General features: G+C 34.6%; 3 protein-coding genes across 4 annotated transcripts in view; 2 read left to right on the top strand and 1 right to left on the bottom strand.

The window, feature by feature from the left end:
* Window positions 1-6,822, top strand: part of LOC108976256 — a 29,256-nt gene extending 22,434 nt beyond the window's left edge. The window contains exon 4 of the mRNA XM_018945221.1: window positions 6,651-6,822. Within this exon, the coding sequence (XP_018800766.1) occupies window positions 6,651-6,732 (82 nt within the window). The 3' untranslated portion in view covers window positions 6,733-6,822. The remainder of the gene's footprint in view (window positions 1-6,650) is intronic.
* The window catches only part of LOC108976253, a 126,428-nt gene that overhangs the window by 5,644 nt on the left and 103,257 nt on the right, over window positions 1-17,527 (bottom strand). For both annotated transcript variants that reach the window (XM_018945210.1, XM_018945209.1), the window contains exons 9-15: window positions 9,118-9,337; window positions 8,471-8,734; window positions 8,295-8,406; window positions 7,886-8,078; window positions 7,395-7,603; window positions 7,150-7,280; window positions 6,829-7,010 (exon numbers count right to left, since the gene is read on the bottom strand). In XM_018945210.1, the coding sequence (XP_018800755.1) occupies window positions 6,829-7,010; window positions 7,150-7,280; window positions 7,395-7,603; window positions 7,886-8,078; window positions 8,295-8,406; window positions 8,471-8,734; window positions 9,118-9,337 (1,311 nt within the window). The remainder of the gene's footprint in view (window positions 1-6,828; window positions 7,011-7,149; window positions 7,281-7,394; window positions 7,604-7,885; window positions 8,079-8,294; window positions 8,407-8,470; window positions 8,735-9,117; window positions 9,338-17,527) is intronic.
* Window positions 6,896-17,527, top strand: part of LOC108976255 (calcitonin gene-related peptide type 1 receptor) — a gene marked incomplete in the record, with an annotated part of 342,301 nt that continues 331,669 nt past the window's right edge. Inside the window, 1 exon segment of the mRNA XM_018945214.1 lies at window positions 6,896-7,367.

Raw genomic sequence — 17,527 nt, 5'->3', positions numbered from 1 at the left:
ATTTATATTAAAAAAAAATCTTTTACAAAATTTTTCTTTATTTTTGTCTAAAGTTTTAATAGTTTTAACAAGGAAAAAAATAAAAAACTGTTTAATCCAAATTTGACATTGGCACGTTTAGCTAACCGATCCACTCAACCACCAACGTTTATTGTAATGAGTATTTTTGCTGCGCTGGGGAATATGTAAATGAAATGATAAATGTAGGTGTATGTATGTTTGGATGTGTGCATATAATTTGATGGTATGTGTGTTGTTGACCTTATGTAAGTGCACGTGACACCAGGGAATATCAACACGCAGTGCTGAAAGTGGCAAAACGCCTTAAAGTATGCAAGCATGTTGGTGGTAAAACTGTTTCTATTAGACTAGACAAATATGGGTTAACTCAATTTTTTTTGGAAAGTTTTCGTGAGCTATTTGTTTTGCGATTAGCAAGAAAATGCCTGTATAAATAAGGGTATTAATTGTGTACACATATTTATTTGTCCAATTGTGGCTACACCGTATACTTATTTACACTCATACCTGTTTATATAAAATTCATATTTTTTTTTTGAATACTATCCTTTTGACATACCTTTACTAGTCTATTTTTGCCTCTTGCGCGTGTGTTAGTGACATTTATTGTTTCCCTTAAATGCTGTGTAAGCAAGCATTATAATGTGCTACGAGCACCTACGCAATAAAATCGTAAAGTTTACTAACTCTAAGCAGCTATAGATGTTACCACATGTCCTTGCTACCTGGCATCCTCCCAACCTTGTTGCTTTTATACACATACACATTAAAATTTATACACACTGAGAACATCTTCAACTCTCGCACTTGCTTCCTCGATGTAACCGGCGCTCGCTCGATGTGTCCTTGCCTGCTAACGGCAATTGCGGTTGCTCCTTTGTGTAGCCAAAGAAATGTCACAAGCTGTCTTTGTCATGTCCATTTTATGCTCATTTAGCCCTTCACATATTCTTACTAATTCAACTAGCTAGTGCACTTTTATGTACTTCCACCAGCCATCGACAGCAGCTTAGTGCGGAAAGAGTTAATTGTCTTGCTGTTCGTATTCTACGAGTAGCACTCGATACTTGGCTCTTAAGCTCAAGTGCGCAATGCTCGATTGGCAGTTGAGATTGAGCTTGAAAAGCCATAAGTATTCTGCGTCTATTCATCGAAAGCTTGTTCAATTCAAAGCGACTGGCGTTTATGAACTCTGCAGAGCGTCTTCAGAGTTGAAAATTTCAATGATCTGCTCGCTGGACCTTATTTGATATGCTATAACAAAAAAACAAAAAAAAGTTTGCTGTTCATCCTAAGCTTCCTTGACTTCATGGGCTATCTTCTGAAGTCTGGAACGCTTGAGCTCTGTATCCGCTTGAACAGTATTACTTCCCATCCCTAGGTCAATAGAGTCATGAGTAACAAGAAAATGGTCGCTACATCTGTTTCCAGTATTTTTAGCTTATGACAAGTGAGGCGAATCTTCGGGATTCGGGGTCTAACCTTCATTCGAAGCTTCCTTGACTTCATAGGCTCTCTCCTGAAGTCCGCAATGCTTGAACTCGTATGATAAGTTAGGCAAATCTTCGATATTCGGAATCTAACTCTTTTCTGGCGTTAATTAGTCAATGATATCAGAGAAACCCACACTTTGGAACTCTGTACCTAAAACCTGGATACCCCAATTTTAACATTATATCATAGCGAATGTGTTACAAAACGTGCTCTAAGCTATTACAGATTTATTGCAAGTTCGACCCATGGGAGTTCGCTTGTGTTTGAATAATATTTGACTTTTTAAATTTTTTGAAGTTTCAGAATGAATAAAGGGATCTTATGTGAAAGTAGCGCTTTGTAATAGCTTTAGCGTTGGGTTTCTAAGCATTTCTATTACTTCAGGTTGTGCGAAGGGAAAATCGAAGCATTTAAAACTAGCCTTCGAGTCTATGTTGCTTAATTTATGCGGTCGTCAGACTTTCAAATCCAACGGCCACCCAAACAATGTCCAGGGAGCCGCCTATTTTCTGTCGCCACATACAATTTCGCCACCTTTAAGTGGGCTTACACAGCAACTCAATCATGTGCTTTATATGAAATTTGTTACACACACATACGCATTAACAAAGTTCTTCATGTTTTTTATGCGTTTTTTTTTTTCTTTTTTTTTTTTTTTTTTTTTTTTTTTTTTTTTTTTTTTTTTTTTTTTTTTTTTTTTTTTTTGCATTTTGCTTTTTTGCATTGTTCCTTTTTCCTGCGCTTTTTATATTACTATTTGTCATTCACTTATATAATATACGTTTCTTCATCAACATATGCTTTTGCTATCGCTCACTCACTCACACGACTCGCTGCCGCATTTGTTGCGAAGCATCATCCAGCTTAGCGCCGCCAAAATCTAACGGAACGTGATTGATGGGATTTTCCCACGCAAATATTTTGTGGCAGACTTTGGCGGGGTGTGAGCAAGTCGTCGCAGCCGGTGGATGGAGTGATTGTACTTATATAAATATAAGACTGAGAGTGGCATGAAGAGTAGTCTGTAATGGAGTGATGGGACTCATGAAACAAATGTATTGTTGAATGTATGAGTGAGTGATCTGTTTGGTATTTGTTGGCAATTTTGTTTTTTACTTTGTGTTCGACGCCATAGTGGTCTGTGGTATGAGTTCATTGATTCAAACGGGGTGCGAAACGCACAAATATGTATGCTCAGAAGTGAGTACAATTGGCTGGATGGAATCAAGTTTTGGCAGATTGAAAGAAGACAGTTTTGTTTGAAGTTTGTTTGGGTCAATTGTTGAGGTTTTGAGCCTTAACATAAAAGTAATTTATGATGCTGCATAGAGGGGTGTGTACTCATAAGCCGGTGTAAGCTGGGAGCTCGCGTATTGATTAATTTTTGAAGACTGCAAAAGTTAATTTGTTAAAACACTGAGCTCCAAGAGCTACAAGAGCTTACATGTGCTTGGCTGTGCACGCCGTTTAAAAATATTTTATATTTTTCTTTCAAACTATCGATTTATGTTTTTCTCTGTGCTGAGCCATCTCTGTTGTTGTTAGCCAAGATCAACTGCGTGTAATGTTCAAATATTTTAAGCGGTCTTTAAGTTCTCCTTTCAAAGACGAAGCCGGCGAGTTCACTGTGTCAGCTAGCAAGTGAAAAGTGCCGAGGCTTTTCTTACACTGAAGCCTTAAGTCGCCTGTTGTATCTGTGTTTGAATAACCCTTTTATTTTGTAACCATTTAAGAGATTTGACTTAGGTTACTGGGGTCATCCTCATGCGCTTCGTCATAACATGATCCGCTCGGAACACTCAGTCTCTTTTCAACAAAGAAAGATCATCACTGATACAAAGAGAGCTCTATATCGATTGTGGTCGATTTTATAACTTAATATTATTTAAATTATTTTGTCGCTTTTGAATCATAATATAATACATTCAAAAGCCGATTAATTAGCTTCAATTTCGTTACTCCCAAATGAAAATTGTTACAGAAAGCTAAGTAATATGAACTCATTAAGAAGACAGTGCTTCAAACGGCGTAAATTCGACTCGAATTCGTTTTTTTTTTTTTAGAAAGAATCTCAAAGATACCATTTTACCTAATTAGCTTCTGGTTTCTTTACAATTTATGGGCTAGATCCTCATGCCGAGCATATGCCAATATTGCCAATAGTTGTATGTAATGTTTTACATTCACAAGTGATGCCAGTGTGAGAAAACAGAACTGGTCGAAACTGGTATAATTTTCTTTTTCAGTTTAAAGTCTGCGAAAAATTGTATATAGTATTTTAAGTTCTCAAGCGATGCCCGGGTGAGAAGACATAACTGGTATAATTTGTTTTATTAGTTTAAAGTCTATAAGAAATTAACTATAATATTTTAAATCCACAAGCGATGTCAAAGCGAGAAAACAGAACTGATCGAAACTGGTATAATTTGTTTTAGTAGCTTAAAGTGTGCTTAGGTAGTGATTTTTATCGATTTTGTGCTCATGGTTCACTTAAAGTATTAATATACTTCTTTCTAAGCAAGAACATGCCACTTTATTCTTTAAAGGCCCACCGTACTTATAATACTCCATACTCAAAAGCCTCCTAGCTAAAAGAAATTTTTTTTTTTTTTACTTTTTTTAATAAATTTTGAATAACTAGGCTTAATTTTATGTAGAATCTCGGTAACTGTTACCTTTAAAGGTCACTCGAAGAGCTTATTACACATGTTTCTGCTTTAAGTTATGTATAATTTATGAGCCAGTACGTTGAAAAATCATCAATTTTGCTACATATTTTTATAAATATACATAAATTGCAATAATGATAATAATGGAAATGCTACTTTAGTACCTACAACAGTGGGCTTACTGACTTCCTTTCATAAGCTGCGTTGATATGTATGGTTTGCTATATTTAAGTGCATACTTAAAGGCGCTTATGCGCGCTTTTCTAACGCAAGTAAAGTAAACATGCGGATATGAAAGTGAAATTCGTAAAAAAGAACACACATAAGCAGGTAGCTTGAGGTTTTGCTATCGCGACAACAACAAAAACAAACACAACTTGCTAAGTGTATAGGAACAAACAAATCACAGCATGATATATGATAATAATTTGTTATTGCTCGGCATGCTGTCTTGCCGCGCACATATCCTGTCAGTCATTGGAACGTATGCTAAAGCCCACGAGAATCAAAACAAGCAATATGTATGTATATATACAGTTCTTACGCACTTCCGCAAATAAATGCATAAATAAATACAATATGTACTTGTGGCAGAAGGCAGGATATGTACGCGTTTCAACGGTTGTGGTGTTGGTGGTGCGGGTTGCTATGCTTTTGATACACCTAATGCAACGCCCAAAAGTAGGCAATATTTATTTTAACACAGCTAGTTGTTGTAATATGTACACACACACACCATATGTAAATATGTTTTGGATGTTGCATACGTTTAACTTCGATACATGCTTGCTGTCAGCTAAGGGCTGGCCCAGAAACCTGTGTTGGTCTCTTTTTAGTCGTGAAGCCACGAGCGTACCACTTTGATTGCTTGTAATTGATAAGAGTTTTTGCCACAAACTTATGTAGGTAGGAGAAAAATGTAGCACGGTGCAAATTTGCAAAGAGGAGATGCAAAAACGCTACAGCGCCTGAAAGTAGATAGCAATATCCTCTCGTGTATTTGCGTAATTTACGCTAGAGTAGAAATTTATACTTGCATCGAGTTAAATTGTACGACGCTGATTTGTGTTTGCTCCTTTTCGCTTTACGTAGTGCCCTTACGTAGCTTTGGCATAGTTAAGCGCGCCTCACACTATGCTCAATAAAACAATTGTTGGACATGTGACGCATACAACTATTAATCATGGCCGACAATCAATGTCTTTCGTGTGTAGATGCGTTTATATGTACATACATACATACTCTCTTACTCCATTGGCTTTTTCCAGTCGGATTAAATGTAAAATATATCGACATTTGACATGTCTACCAAGCTTGTATATCTCACACTAAGCTGATTAGAATGCAACAGCAATTAGTGTGCGAGCAACCAATATATTGAACCGGAATTGATAGGAGAAAATGTTTGGTTTCGAAACGGATTTGCTTGCATGCGTAAATTGTGGTGTGTTGAGTAGGGCGCCAACTAAGAGGTGGTAATTAGTGCGAAAGCCTAAGGATATATCGCAGAGAGTACAGTGTTTTCACTTAACTGGCAATATAGTATTAAGGAAGTAATAAAAGAAAATAAAAAATACAACTTTTGTATAGATTTTTTGCAAGAATATGTATAAGCGATTGATAAAAACTTTTAGCAGCGCAAAAACCAAACTGGTATAATTTTTTTTTAAATGAAGATTTTAGTTATACAAATAAAGATTACGTAAATAATAGTTTTCAATGATTATTTCAGGGATTGTAAATTTAATAAAGTGCGCATACGTGCATGATAAAGTGGTATAAATAGTAATCAACAAAATACGCCAAACTATATAATAAGTGAAACAAGTGTTCTTATAATCTTTAAATGTGAAGGTAGACTTAATATTTATAATGCGTTCTAATGAAAGAAAACTGGCCGAAAAATTTAAACGTGCTTTAAATACTTTTAATATGACTGGTATAATAATAATAATAATTTCTGTCCAATTTTTACAAAAAGGTAAAGGAAATTAAGAAATATAATTGCCATAACTGGTATAAAATATAGCCATCAATAAAGTTAACTACACACAAGCTAATATTTCTTTATTTTAAATTTTAATATCGGTTGGTTACAAGCATTTTGAGCGTTTGGATTGAAAACTGGTCGAAATTTATTTATGCCAATCGGTTGATGTATTTTATTGTATTGCGGCAATTAGAACAACTATTTGGGTAAAAACACGTATTACTTTGGTTTAACTGAATATAAATACGTTGGGTTTGGTAATATAGCCAAAACTGGTCTAAAGATCAAATTGCCAATTCAGAATGTAAAAAATGTATAAAAATTTTGAGTTTTTCACAATAATTATTTACTCCAATTCTTACTGGAAACAATTATATGTATGTGTATCTTTGCAAGCATTTGGCAAAAGTAGAAAATATATTGTATATGCATTTTCAATTATTAATTTGCTTTTCTTTTTATATTAAATTTTGCAGGTTCTTTGTAAACGAACGAGGAGGGTCTCGCAAATTAAGGCTCAACTCAACGCCTACATACTATGCTTGGAACCGAGATTAACACAGCACACATCAACGCCCACTGACGACGATTGCGGTGTGGCCGCCCCTTGGGCTAAAACTCTTGCATGCAACATTTTGTTATATTCATCCTCACCGATGGGTCGCCACGAGCCCCTACGGTACGGTTTCGGTATCTGTCCGGTCTCAGCATGATTCGATAAATTCATCACCAAATCCTCAAGCATTTGTGAGCGTGTACGCTCTTGCATGCGTGCAAATTTCGGTGCCGAATATGAGGCACGTTCACCATTGACGATTTTCGTGAGTAGCCATTCGCTGTAAAGAGAAAAACGCGCGCGAGTGAATGAAAAAAGTGTGGCAAATAAATGTAAAATGTGTTTAAAAGTGCTAGTGTAAATTCAGTGTTCAGTGAAAATGTGAAATTGTGAAAATTCGTAAGTGTTAGGCTACTCACCGAAACATTGTACCCTTTTCGAACACTGACTGCTCCCAGAGGTATGGCTTGTAGGCGCCGACTTCATCGCGCGTCACCACCGAAACCTCATAACGTGTGGGTTTGTGTTTGATGCGAGCCGAGACGCAAACCTGATGTGTGAATTGGATGAAATAAGCGCGTGGGAGTTAGAGCGAGAGAGCGTACTCAAGCAGCTGTTTAGTGTGTGAGTGTATAAGGTAAGTGTCTAGTATTTATGATCTTACCAGTATAAATGTATGCAGGAAATGTGACTTAATGCAGGCAGGACTAAAGCGCGTGTTATCCGCTTCCAGAAATACCACGCAGACTATATCGTTGCCGATGTGACGTTTGCGTTGTAGCTTTTGCGGGTCATGCTTCTCGTAGGGTAAGAGCGTCGATACATGAAACATGATCTCAATGTTACGCCAATTGGTGTAAACCGAATAGAGACCTGCGCGGCAGATATTATGAAATTAAATGTTATTACTATCTTTCCCTCCAAAAATTATTACATTGGTCGAAAAAGTATTTTCGTATTTGTTGGAGTTTTGTTTTACACTGATGGAATAATATCTCCAGCGGAAAAATGGCAAAAAGTGATCGACCGAATGGTACATATTTGGTTTAATGAATAAATTGAAGTTTGATTCGATATACGAAAAGACTTTTTCGACTACCCTATATGTAGCTCTTCCCCTCATTAACTTTTCACTTATTCACACTATTTACTCACCTGTCAAATCATGCACCGTGTCAAGGCCACCTTTGTATTTATCGAAACCACGTAAACGCACACGATCGCCGAGTAACGTTAGGAATTCGTCGAAGAGTATGGAATTTTCGTTATTGTCTAAAATTTGCTCCTCAGAGAATTGATCCTCTTTAACATAAATCACTCCCACTTTCAGCTCGGATTTTATAAAAACCTAGAGCACAAAAGAGTATCATATACATACGGCAAAAAAAAGAGAGAAAGAGAGAGAGAGAGAGAAGGTATGAGAGAGAAGGGAAGTACAGACGAAGAGATGGAGAGTGAGAAGTTGCCTCTTTTAAAAATATTTTGGCATGATCCTACTACTAACTACTAACTACTACTATTCCTCTTTCTCTCTTATCTCTTCGCCTCTATCTGCAACTCATACCTGATCTAGTTTCAATAACTCCTCGGGCGTATCGGGTAGCTGCCCCAGTGTGAGGGGTGGATTCAAATTAACTTCTTTACCTAGCGATCTAACTACTTCTTCCCGATTATATCTGCAAAGTAGAAATAATTGCTTAGCTAGTCAGCTCCTTTCTCTTATCTCACTGCCTCACTTACCTATCGGCGAATACACAGGACGCCGGTATCAGTCCATGCACCGTATACGAGCCGGCGCGTACCAGTATGCGAAATTGATCGCGTCCATTCAGTGTCTCCTGTTTGATGGAGAGTATGACGGGGCCGAGATCCTCATCGCTCGTAAAATAGTTCCAGTGCTCGGTGCCGTAAAAGTACTTTTCGTATGTCTCTTGTTCGACGGAGATGAGCTCGAAGGCGCCCTGTTGATCCCATTGATCCTCGATTGTTGTCTTTTTCCTAGGACTTAAACATTCGTATAAAATTGTTCAACGAATGCGTGTGTGTGTGTGTGTCGGTGCATATGCGTATGTGTGTTCATAAGCGGGGGGTGGCAACGAAATGGATGGTGTGTGTTTATGTATTTAAAGTTTCGGTGGGCGGGGTTTTTGGCGTGGTGTAGCGGAAAGGGAAACAAAATGTTGGAGTTATTAAAAAATTCTGGTTTCGGCTATAACTTTTGTTTTCTTTAATGAGCAAAAATCAAAAAGGTTGCGCCAATTACAATTGGTCTAAAATTATTTATCAACAGTTTTTATAGTGTTTGCTTGTCTTTGGCGAGTTTTTACTGCGGGGTGCTATTAATTACTATTACTCGTACACTAAGCTCTGTTTCTTTGCGAGCTCACCTTGGGGTCGCTTCCGAATCTTCATCGTCTTCATAGAGATCGCTGCATTCACGCTCGAGATATGCGTCGCTGGAGCTGCCCGCTCGTATATCTTCGTGCTCTGAGTCGCTTTCATCCCAATTCGTATGAAGTGTGGGTAATGTGATTTTCTGACGTGAACATTCAATCCAGTAGCCGGGTGTGGGCATAAGGTTGTGGGGGTAATCTTCGCAAAATTCATCTGTAATGAGTATAACAGAAAGGTGTTGTAAATTTCTGTTTACTTTGCAAGCTTTAGGTATCTGTATTAAAATTATGGGTAATTTTCAGTTCGTTATAATAATATTTAGTTCAAAGCCAGATTAGTATGAAAGAAATCAATATTGCTTTTGGAAAGTTTTTTTTTCACAGAAAATAGAACTGGTCGAAACTGGTATAACCTTATTCAAATGACTTTTCCGAGCGATTCTATTTTTATGTGTATAAATTATGCGTCTCAGAATAAAATTCAGTTTATTTCATTCGACCAGAAACTGGTATAAATTGTGCTCCAAAAAATAAGTCCAAACTATTGTATTACACTCGAAAGTGTTATCATTTTTTAATCGTCAGAACACATGTTTTGCATAAGAATAGTTTTTCAATGACAAATAGAACTGGTCGAAACTGGTATAATTTTTTACAAGCTTATTGGCTCCATAGTGATCTTTATTCTACGATACATATACATATTTCAATAGTTTCTAAATTATGTCTTCAACGAAATATACATCTTTTTGTAAAGAAAATGGTTCATTTACCATTTAATTTTAATTTTATGAAAAGTGGTATACAATTTATGTATGCCTGCAATCAACATATTAAAAAAAAAAATTCTTCAAAGTAAATTCAATGTTTAGCAGCCAAAAATCATTATTCGTGTTTGCTTTATTTCACGAAAAAGTTCATTGCATACAATCAGGCGTAATGCACACAAGCCAATCAACTCACCACTAACAAGTGTGTTGTGGCTACTAGAAAATCCAATCAACCGTAAGAAAAACCCAACGATGCACCACAAAAATTGGCTGATTAGCGGCTACAGCACAGTTGAAAACACATTTCGCTACCAACACTGGGGCCATATAACAGCCTGAAAGTATGCTACGCCGAAAACGCTTAAAAGCCCAAAAAGAGCGAGCATATAAGCGTACTAGCTGGAATTTATGAACAGTGAAGCGAATGTGCACACTTGGACAGACACACACATGCGGATGCGGTGAATGATATGTCGTGTGGACGCAGAGAATATGTAGAAGAATGAGAGGAAGTGTAAGAACAGAGCAGTAGATGGATGAAAGGATTAGGCCGCAGAATGGATGCATAAGCTATGCACATGCCATACATAAGTGATGCTTCAACGATGCTGAAAGATGTATGAATTTGGCTGAATTGTGTAGCTCAACGAAGCGTCGAGGCAACAGCGACTCTTTATAATGGCTTTGCAAAAGAACGAAAATGTGTAGTGGCTGTGAGCGAAGGCTCGACATAAATGCGCAGCAGAAAAGCTGGCAAATGCAGCTAACAACTGAATGATTGTAAAGCACCACATAGAGTTGGTTGCCATAAGTGACTAAAAAGAGCAGTAGAAGGCATAAAGTGTCGGCTTCAGGCGCGTTGAAATCGAAAACTTCCTGTTGGGGAGAATAAGTGTAAGCCTGTGACGTTGAAAGCTACTTATTTTCAGTTGACTATCATAAAAATAGACTCACTTTATTTACACATCGAAAAATAACAGCTTGTAATAATGCCTTGCATACTTTGTGGCATGTCAACCCAATTAAACAATCTAATTAAAATGTAAGGCGCGGTACTCCATGAACCCTACACAAGAATCGTTTTAATGCGCGCGAGCACATATGTTTTGCGCAACCCTGTCTCAATACGGCAGACAGCATAAACGAAGGCAACACAAATATTGAAATGGCATGAAATGAAACTTTATCATATGGTGCGTTTATAAAAAAACGCGCAAGATGTTGAACGCAAAAGACAACGATCCTACGCACACAACACTAAATGAAAGGGAAAACATTAATGAGCTCCCATCATATCATTTCACTTTGATGGCTTCAGTCAGAAGACGCACGCAAATCACTTAAGCATATTTTTGTTTTATTATTCAAGTAAATAAGTACATACTCATATAATATGTTTATGTAGTTATTATTTTGTTTTTGTTGATATTTCTCATGTCTAATTAAATCAAATTTTGCCAGCAAAATCCCGCTACTGCTGTCACGCCTGACAGTATGCTAAACGATAATATTATTGCGTAACCGTGAAGGGTTTCGCGCTAAGGTTGAAATGTGCAGCAGCTTACTGGGGTCACAAACGGCGGCTGACAAGCGTTTGACGTCGATGTACGCTCGGGCAACGGAGTTGTAACGGGCACATTTTTGAAGGTTCATAGGTGGTTGGTGGGTAAGGGTGTGGAGCAGCAACGTCGTTTGTGCGTTAGAGGATTAGAGATATTATAACAATTTTTGCCGTAATGAATAGTTAATGAGTATACGTATTTTTTAATTTATTTTTATTTTATATTATTATTTTAACTGGTCGAAATTCTAAAACCGCATATTTTAATTTCTCTGATGTTGGTTTACTATTTTAAAAGTGGTTTTCTATTAGCAAGTGGCGTTTTCGCATTTTTTGGAACTGGTCGAAAATTGAAAGCAGCGCTTAAACCGCAAATAATATTGAAATTTTTTGTTTCTTAGCAATCATAACGCAGTGTTGTTCTTTGGGACCACTTTTAATAATTTTTTATCTGGCATAAACTGGGCGAAGTTAAAAAATAATATACATATATGTATATGTATTAGAGAAAACCACGGCTGGTTAAAATTAATCATTTCGTTATGTCTTTAATTTTTTTGTTATTTTGTGAGCTGGTCTCAATTGTTTTAATGTACTAAATGCGTGATAGTATGTTTTTTTTAATCAATCTAAGCATTAAATTAACTTTTCAAACTAAATTCATAAAATTCTTTCATTTGCATGATATTCTTGTATCATTATAACTCTCTGAGAACTAAGGCGCAATATCGAGCTTTAGTGTGAATTTAGGTAATGAAACGCACGCCAATTAAAATTCTCTAACCGTACCTAGTTGTTTTTAAGCAACCCAGCAACATTATACCTGCTTAGCAAGACCTAAAAGACCTAGAAGCCATATTGTTAGATAAACTCTCATATTATAAATTTTTAAATGTTTTTCAGTGGTCAGAACTGTTCTACCATTCTTACTACATTAAGTTTTTCATAAAATTCTTATTTTAAACTGACCGATATAAATAAAACAACGCTCCCAGCATTTAATAAATGTTGCAAATGTGTATTTTATGTACCTTATAAAGCTTTTCAGCTGCTAAATTTCATTTTACAAAACTGGTATAAACTGGTCGAAACTTATAAATCTCATTATTTCGCTTGCACAACATATATTGTGCATTTCTCACGCGCACTTCTACTTTTAAAGGCTCACGTCACACTTTTAGTTATTTGGTCTCTTCACAGGTCGCTATATTAGTTTCTTCACATACAACTTGCATATGTTTACCAGTTCAAATATTTTCCTATATGTGTGTGTGTGTATAAAATTTAAAAAACGCGCCACATGTGCACACTTTTCCAATCAATTTTTGTTTGTACACACCGCCATAACTTTGAGCGTTTTAATAGTAAGCTACTCACGCATCGTGCCGTGCATTCACTATTTAAACACATGTTTGCTTGAATGTCATGTCAAACACATAAAAACAGTTTATGGCTGCAATTGAAGCCAAAGCGTTTTCCACATTTTATTATTTATACTTTTATTTCTTTCTTTCTTGCACCGTGAATTATTTTTAATTTTTTTTTTATATTTTTAAAGCTTTTGCGTAAAATCAAAAAAAAAAAAAAAAAAAATACTGAAAAAATAATAATAACTTTTTGCAACAACAATTTTTCATATTATGAAAAGCGAGGACTTTAAGAACTTTGCCAGTGACTTGGCGAAAACAAACTGTGTATCCTCAGATGTTTGTGTGTATATGTGTACTTGCATGTGCATGGGTTGGACCGGTGTGTAAGCTGGTCTTACGGTTGTTTAGCAGAAAGTGTAGCGCGCAATATGTGGGCGAGATATAAAAGTTGTAAAGAAAAAGTAGTTGAGAAAGTAGCATACAATGTATATACAAAAAAAAAAAAAAAAAAAAAAAAAAAAAAAAAAAAAAAAAAAAAAAAAAAAAAAAAAAAAAAAAAAAAAAAAAAAAAAATCGTTTCACCAAAAGTGGAATGGAAGTACGCAAAAGTGCGTAAAGTAATAATAAAACAGTAAAAAACTTTGGTTGTGGAAGTAGCGAGACAACAAGAGTAGCGTCTACCAGTCGTCGGTATGAAAAGTCATAGTGAACAGGAAATTGGATAGCAAACTGTTACACCGAGAAACTTAACTTGTAGCTTAGCGTTGGCTTATGAGTGAAGGAAAAGCAGCACGGAAATTGACTAATATAAAGCAGAAGGAACGTGCGGGTGATGAACTTATAATCGCGGTATTGGGATGTGGCTTATTAAAATTGTGCTATTGAGACACTGAGATAAACGCAGAGAATAATACTTTCAAGTAAGATAAATTAAGATAAATTGTATAAAACAACCTTGGGAGTACAATAAGTGCACGTTAGTTGAAAAATAAATTTGCCAACTGGTATAAACTGGTATGAGTGTTTAGATCTTATCCCTACTGTATATTTAAGTGAAATAAATGCAAAAAGTAATTTATTTACACAATAGTGCGCAAATGTGAAAACTGAAACTGGTATAATAGAGAATACAGCTTAATTTCATTGCATTGAAATGGTTGGTAATAATCATATGAGGTTTAACTTTACAACCTTTCCCTACGCGAAAAGAAAACAAAAAATAAAACTCCTACAATAGTAGTTCTTAAAGATTTTGACAACTAGTATAAATATATATTTTCAGTAAAATATGTTTAAAAGTCTGCAAAGGCACTCCCAATGATTTTGTATTTGAAAACGTTTAAAAAAACACATAAATATCTCTTTTGAAAACTGGTATAAAATTAAAAAACCAGTTTATTTAGTAAGTAACACATTTATCAATTTTAGTTAAATGTTTTCCCTAGGCCTATGCAAAAATTATTCTTTCCAATCAACTGGTATAAACATAGTGTAAACTAACTTAACTTTGTATTATTAAGTTGCTTTTCAAAACTAATTTTTGAAAGTATTTGATAAACTCTAATTATTTTGTATATACAATTTTCTCCAGATAAAATCTTTTATGAAGCTATAAACATTTTTGTGCCTATTTAAATAGCTGAAATAAAAAATTCTGGTGAAAAATTCGCACACGTGTCTGATCACTGTACTGTACTGTACACTGGCACAATTTGCATTTTGCTCAATATGAGATTTTTTATATGAGGTTGTAGTGTGTTTATTTACATACATACAAGTGCACATTTTGAAGATATGCGCACCTCTATTGCTGTGAGCCCGTCTCGACAGTCATAAATAATAAATTTTATTATTTTTACGTGAAGCAAGTGTGCCATTGACACCCGACACCCAACACCCGTCAAGCAACAAGTAAATAAGTAAAAAAAAATAAAAAAAGAGAAATTGAAAGCGGTTAACTGAAGGCGGTGAATTTGATTGGTTTTTTGCACGTTCAACTTTAGCTTCTCTTCTATCGCTCCATATGTCATATTACGCTGGTTATATTGGTTTTTGCATTCAGAGCTTATTACATTTATATCAAAGTGCTTTTCACAATTTTATTATTTTTTCTATATTCTTTTGCGCATACCACCTGTCTTTTTTCAAAGCAAGCATGTGCGCGATTTTTTATGTAAAGTCCTTTGCAGATGTCGTGGATTAATTGAGCAATTGGGGATTAGCGTATGTTTGCAATAGTTTCCTTATACAAATACAAAAAACGTGCTAGCACAAATATATCGATAAAAACTTATTTTGTGTGCTTTAGAACTTTTTTCAAAACTGGTATAAAATTTGTAGCCATACAAATTTTGTTTATTGTTTGGCACAATATATGTTTTTTATGTGTTATTGCGAATGTTTTACTACTTTTAAAATTGTTCGAAAAACTGGTATAAAATTTGTAACTATAAAAATGTTACCTAAAATACAATAAGTCATGTATATTCTATATTTCCAACGCTTTGGTGTTAAAAAATTGTTTTAAAATAACTGGTGAGGTGCAGAAGTTTTGTAAAATAATGTCTAGTAAGTAGAAAACACTTGTATATAGTATTAAAGCCTTTTTAGCGTAATACGACAATCCTTTTGTAACTGCTCGAAACCCATTTTAGATATAACTTCTTCGAAAAAAAATTTGCTGCTCTAGTAATAATTCCAAAATGTTTTTAACCAAATTTAAAAAAACTGGTCGAAAATTATCACGGACATTTTTCTTTAGTATACTTCATTTTTAATACAACAATAATTCAAAAATGTCCTGGAAAACCTGCTACAAGCTGTGTTCTACTCTTACATACTAAACAGTCAGCTTATACCCCAAGTTTCAACTCTTTTCACACTTAACCTAAAAATTCACTAATAAAAAAGCAGACATTCCTTCATCTACCTAATCACCCTCATGATTCCCCTATTAATTGGCGTATCAGCGCTAATGGTTGGCATTAAATTTAGATATAAATGAAGCGCTAAAGTCATAATGACGTACTTATGATCATAAGAAAGAAGGAAAAAGTAAAGCTACAACAAAAGCAACATAAACTTGAAATTACTTGCGGCAATGTAAAGCACACGGCCGTGCTGGAGGTCATGTAAAAAGTTTGTGCCAGCAAAACTTCCAGTACAATGAGAAAAGAAAAATAAAAATACAGTAATAATAAATTTCTGCTTGTTTTTATTGTTGGTGTGTACAAAAAGGGGTGCAAAGTTTTCACACCAGACTGCGTAGTTGAGAAGGGAAGTAACCAAACTTCAACTATGCCAGCGACATCCATCGACATCCATCGACAGTTCGGAGCTGCTGACTTGGCAATGTTCGCTACATTTCGGTTTCACCTTGGCTTGCTCTTTCTTTTGTCTTGTTTGTGTGTTTAGCATGAACTATTCGATTTTTGTGAGTTTTGCCTTGCCATTGTCATTTGCTTGTCGGCAGCTAATTTGTTGATAATTTATTTTTTTTAGCTGTGCTCCGAAAGGTGTTATGGATTTATTTTCTTCCGAAACTCCGACTCTCCTAGTAATTTTTTTCAGTGAACATAATAAAAATCAGAGAGTTGCCAACTTTTTCTTAATTTAGTGTTCAAACGTAGCAAAAAATTAAAAATAAAAAATAACTAACATAACATGTTATTATCCGGAATATTTAAGTATGTACTTTAAAATACTCTATACAAATTTAATTTTTAATGATGTCAGACGGCTAAAATCAACGAAGTTAAAAATAAAATAAAAATGTTGTAAATATTAAAGCACATGATAGCTATATAGAAGTTTAATGCTAAATCATAATGCAAAATGCTAACTTTCATATGTATGCCAAATTTTTTACAGGGTTGCCAGGTATTCAATAAATTTAATAATGTTGCCATCTCTTTTTTTATTTAATAAATTTCGATGCAGAAAATTAAATGTGAAAGTGTCGAATTTTTAAAATTTTCGAAACTTTCACATTTTTAAAATCAGGGTTACCACATGTCTTAGTTCAGTACAGTTAAATAAATAAATTAGAATATATTTTAAGAATTTTTTTAAAGACACAATAATTTTATACAGAGTTAGATTAAATTAAAATTATGCTTAAGAATTTTATTTGCAATTATTTAATGTGGAGCTGCCATGTTTTATTTAATTAAAGTTGCCACCTACTCTTTCAAAACAAGAAAAAATTCTGAATAAAATATTTCATGCGATTTTTCTTTAAATAATCTTTGTGTAAAAAAATCATAAATAAAAATCTTTGAAAAGGTTGCCATATTAGTTTTTGCGGTATTATTTCAATTAATTAGAAATATTTCTTTTAGTGTAATTAAACTGTAAAGTGTTAACTTTTAGAAATGTTAACACCAGCTTTAGGTTTTTTAATTAAATTAACAAAGAGAGTAGACATACTTTTTTTTAAGAAAAAGTTTTTTAAAAGTTTTTTAGTTAAGAGTTCGTTCAAAGTTTTGGTTCATGATAAATTATTATACAGAGTTGCCATATTGTTTACAAATATTTGAAATATTTTTTTTTGCAAAGTCTAGAGTTAAAAATGAGAGTTTTAAAAATTTATACTTTATCAATTAATAATTGCTCTGAATATGATGTAATTTTTTAAATATAAAAATATAAAATTTTTGCATCAACTTCGACTTCATTGAATACTTTTATTTACTTAAAATGTG

Source organism: Bactrocera latifrons, unplaced genomic scaffold (assembly GCF_001853355.1).
Source record: "Bactrocera latifrons isolate USDA-ARS-PBARC rearing strain unplaced genomic scaffold, ASM185335v1 scaffold_74, whole genome shotgun sequence".
NCBI lineage: Eukaryota > Metazoa > Arthropoda > Insecta > Diptera > Tephritidae > Bactrocera > Bactrocera latifrons.
Note: the sequence above shows the minus strand (reverse complement) of the source record. Positions and strands in the feature narration are given on the sequence as shown.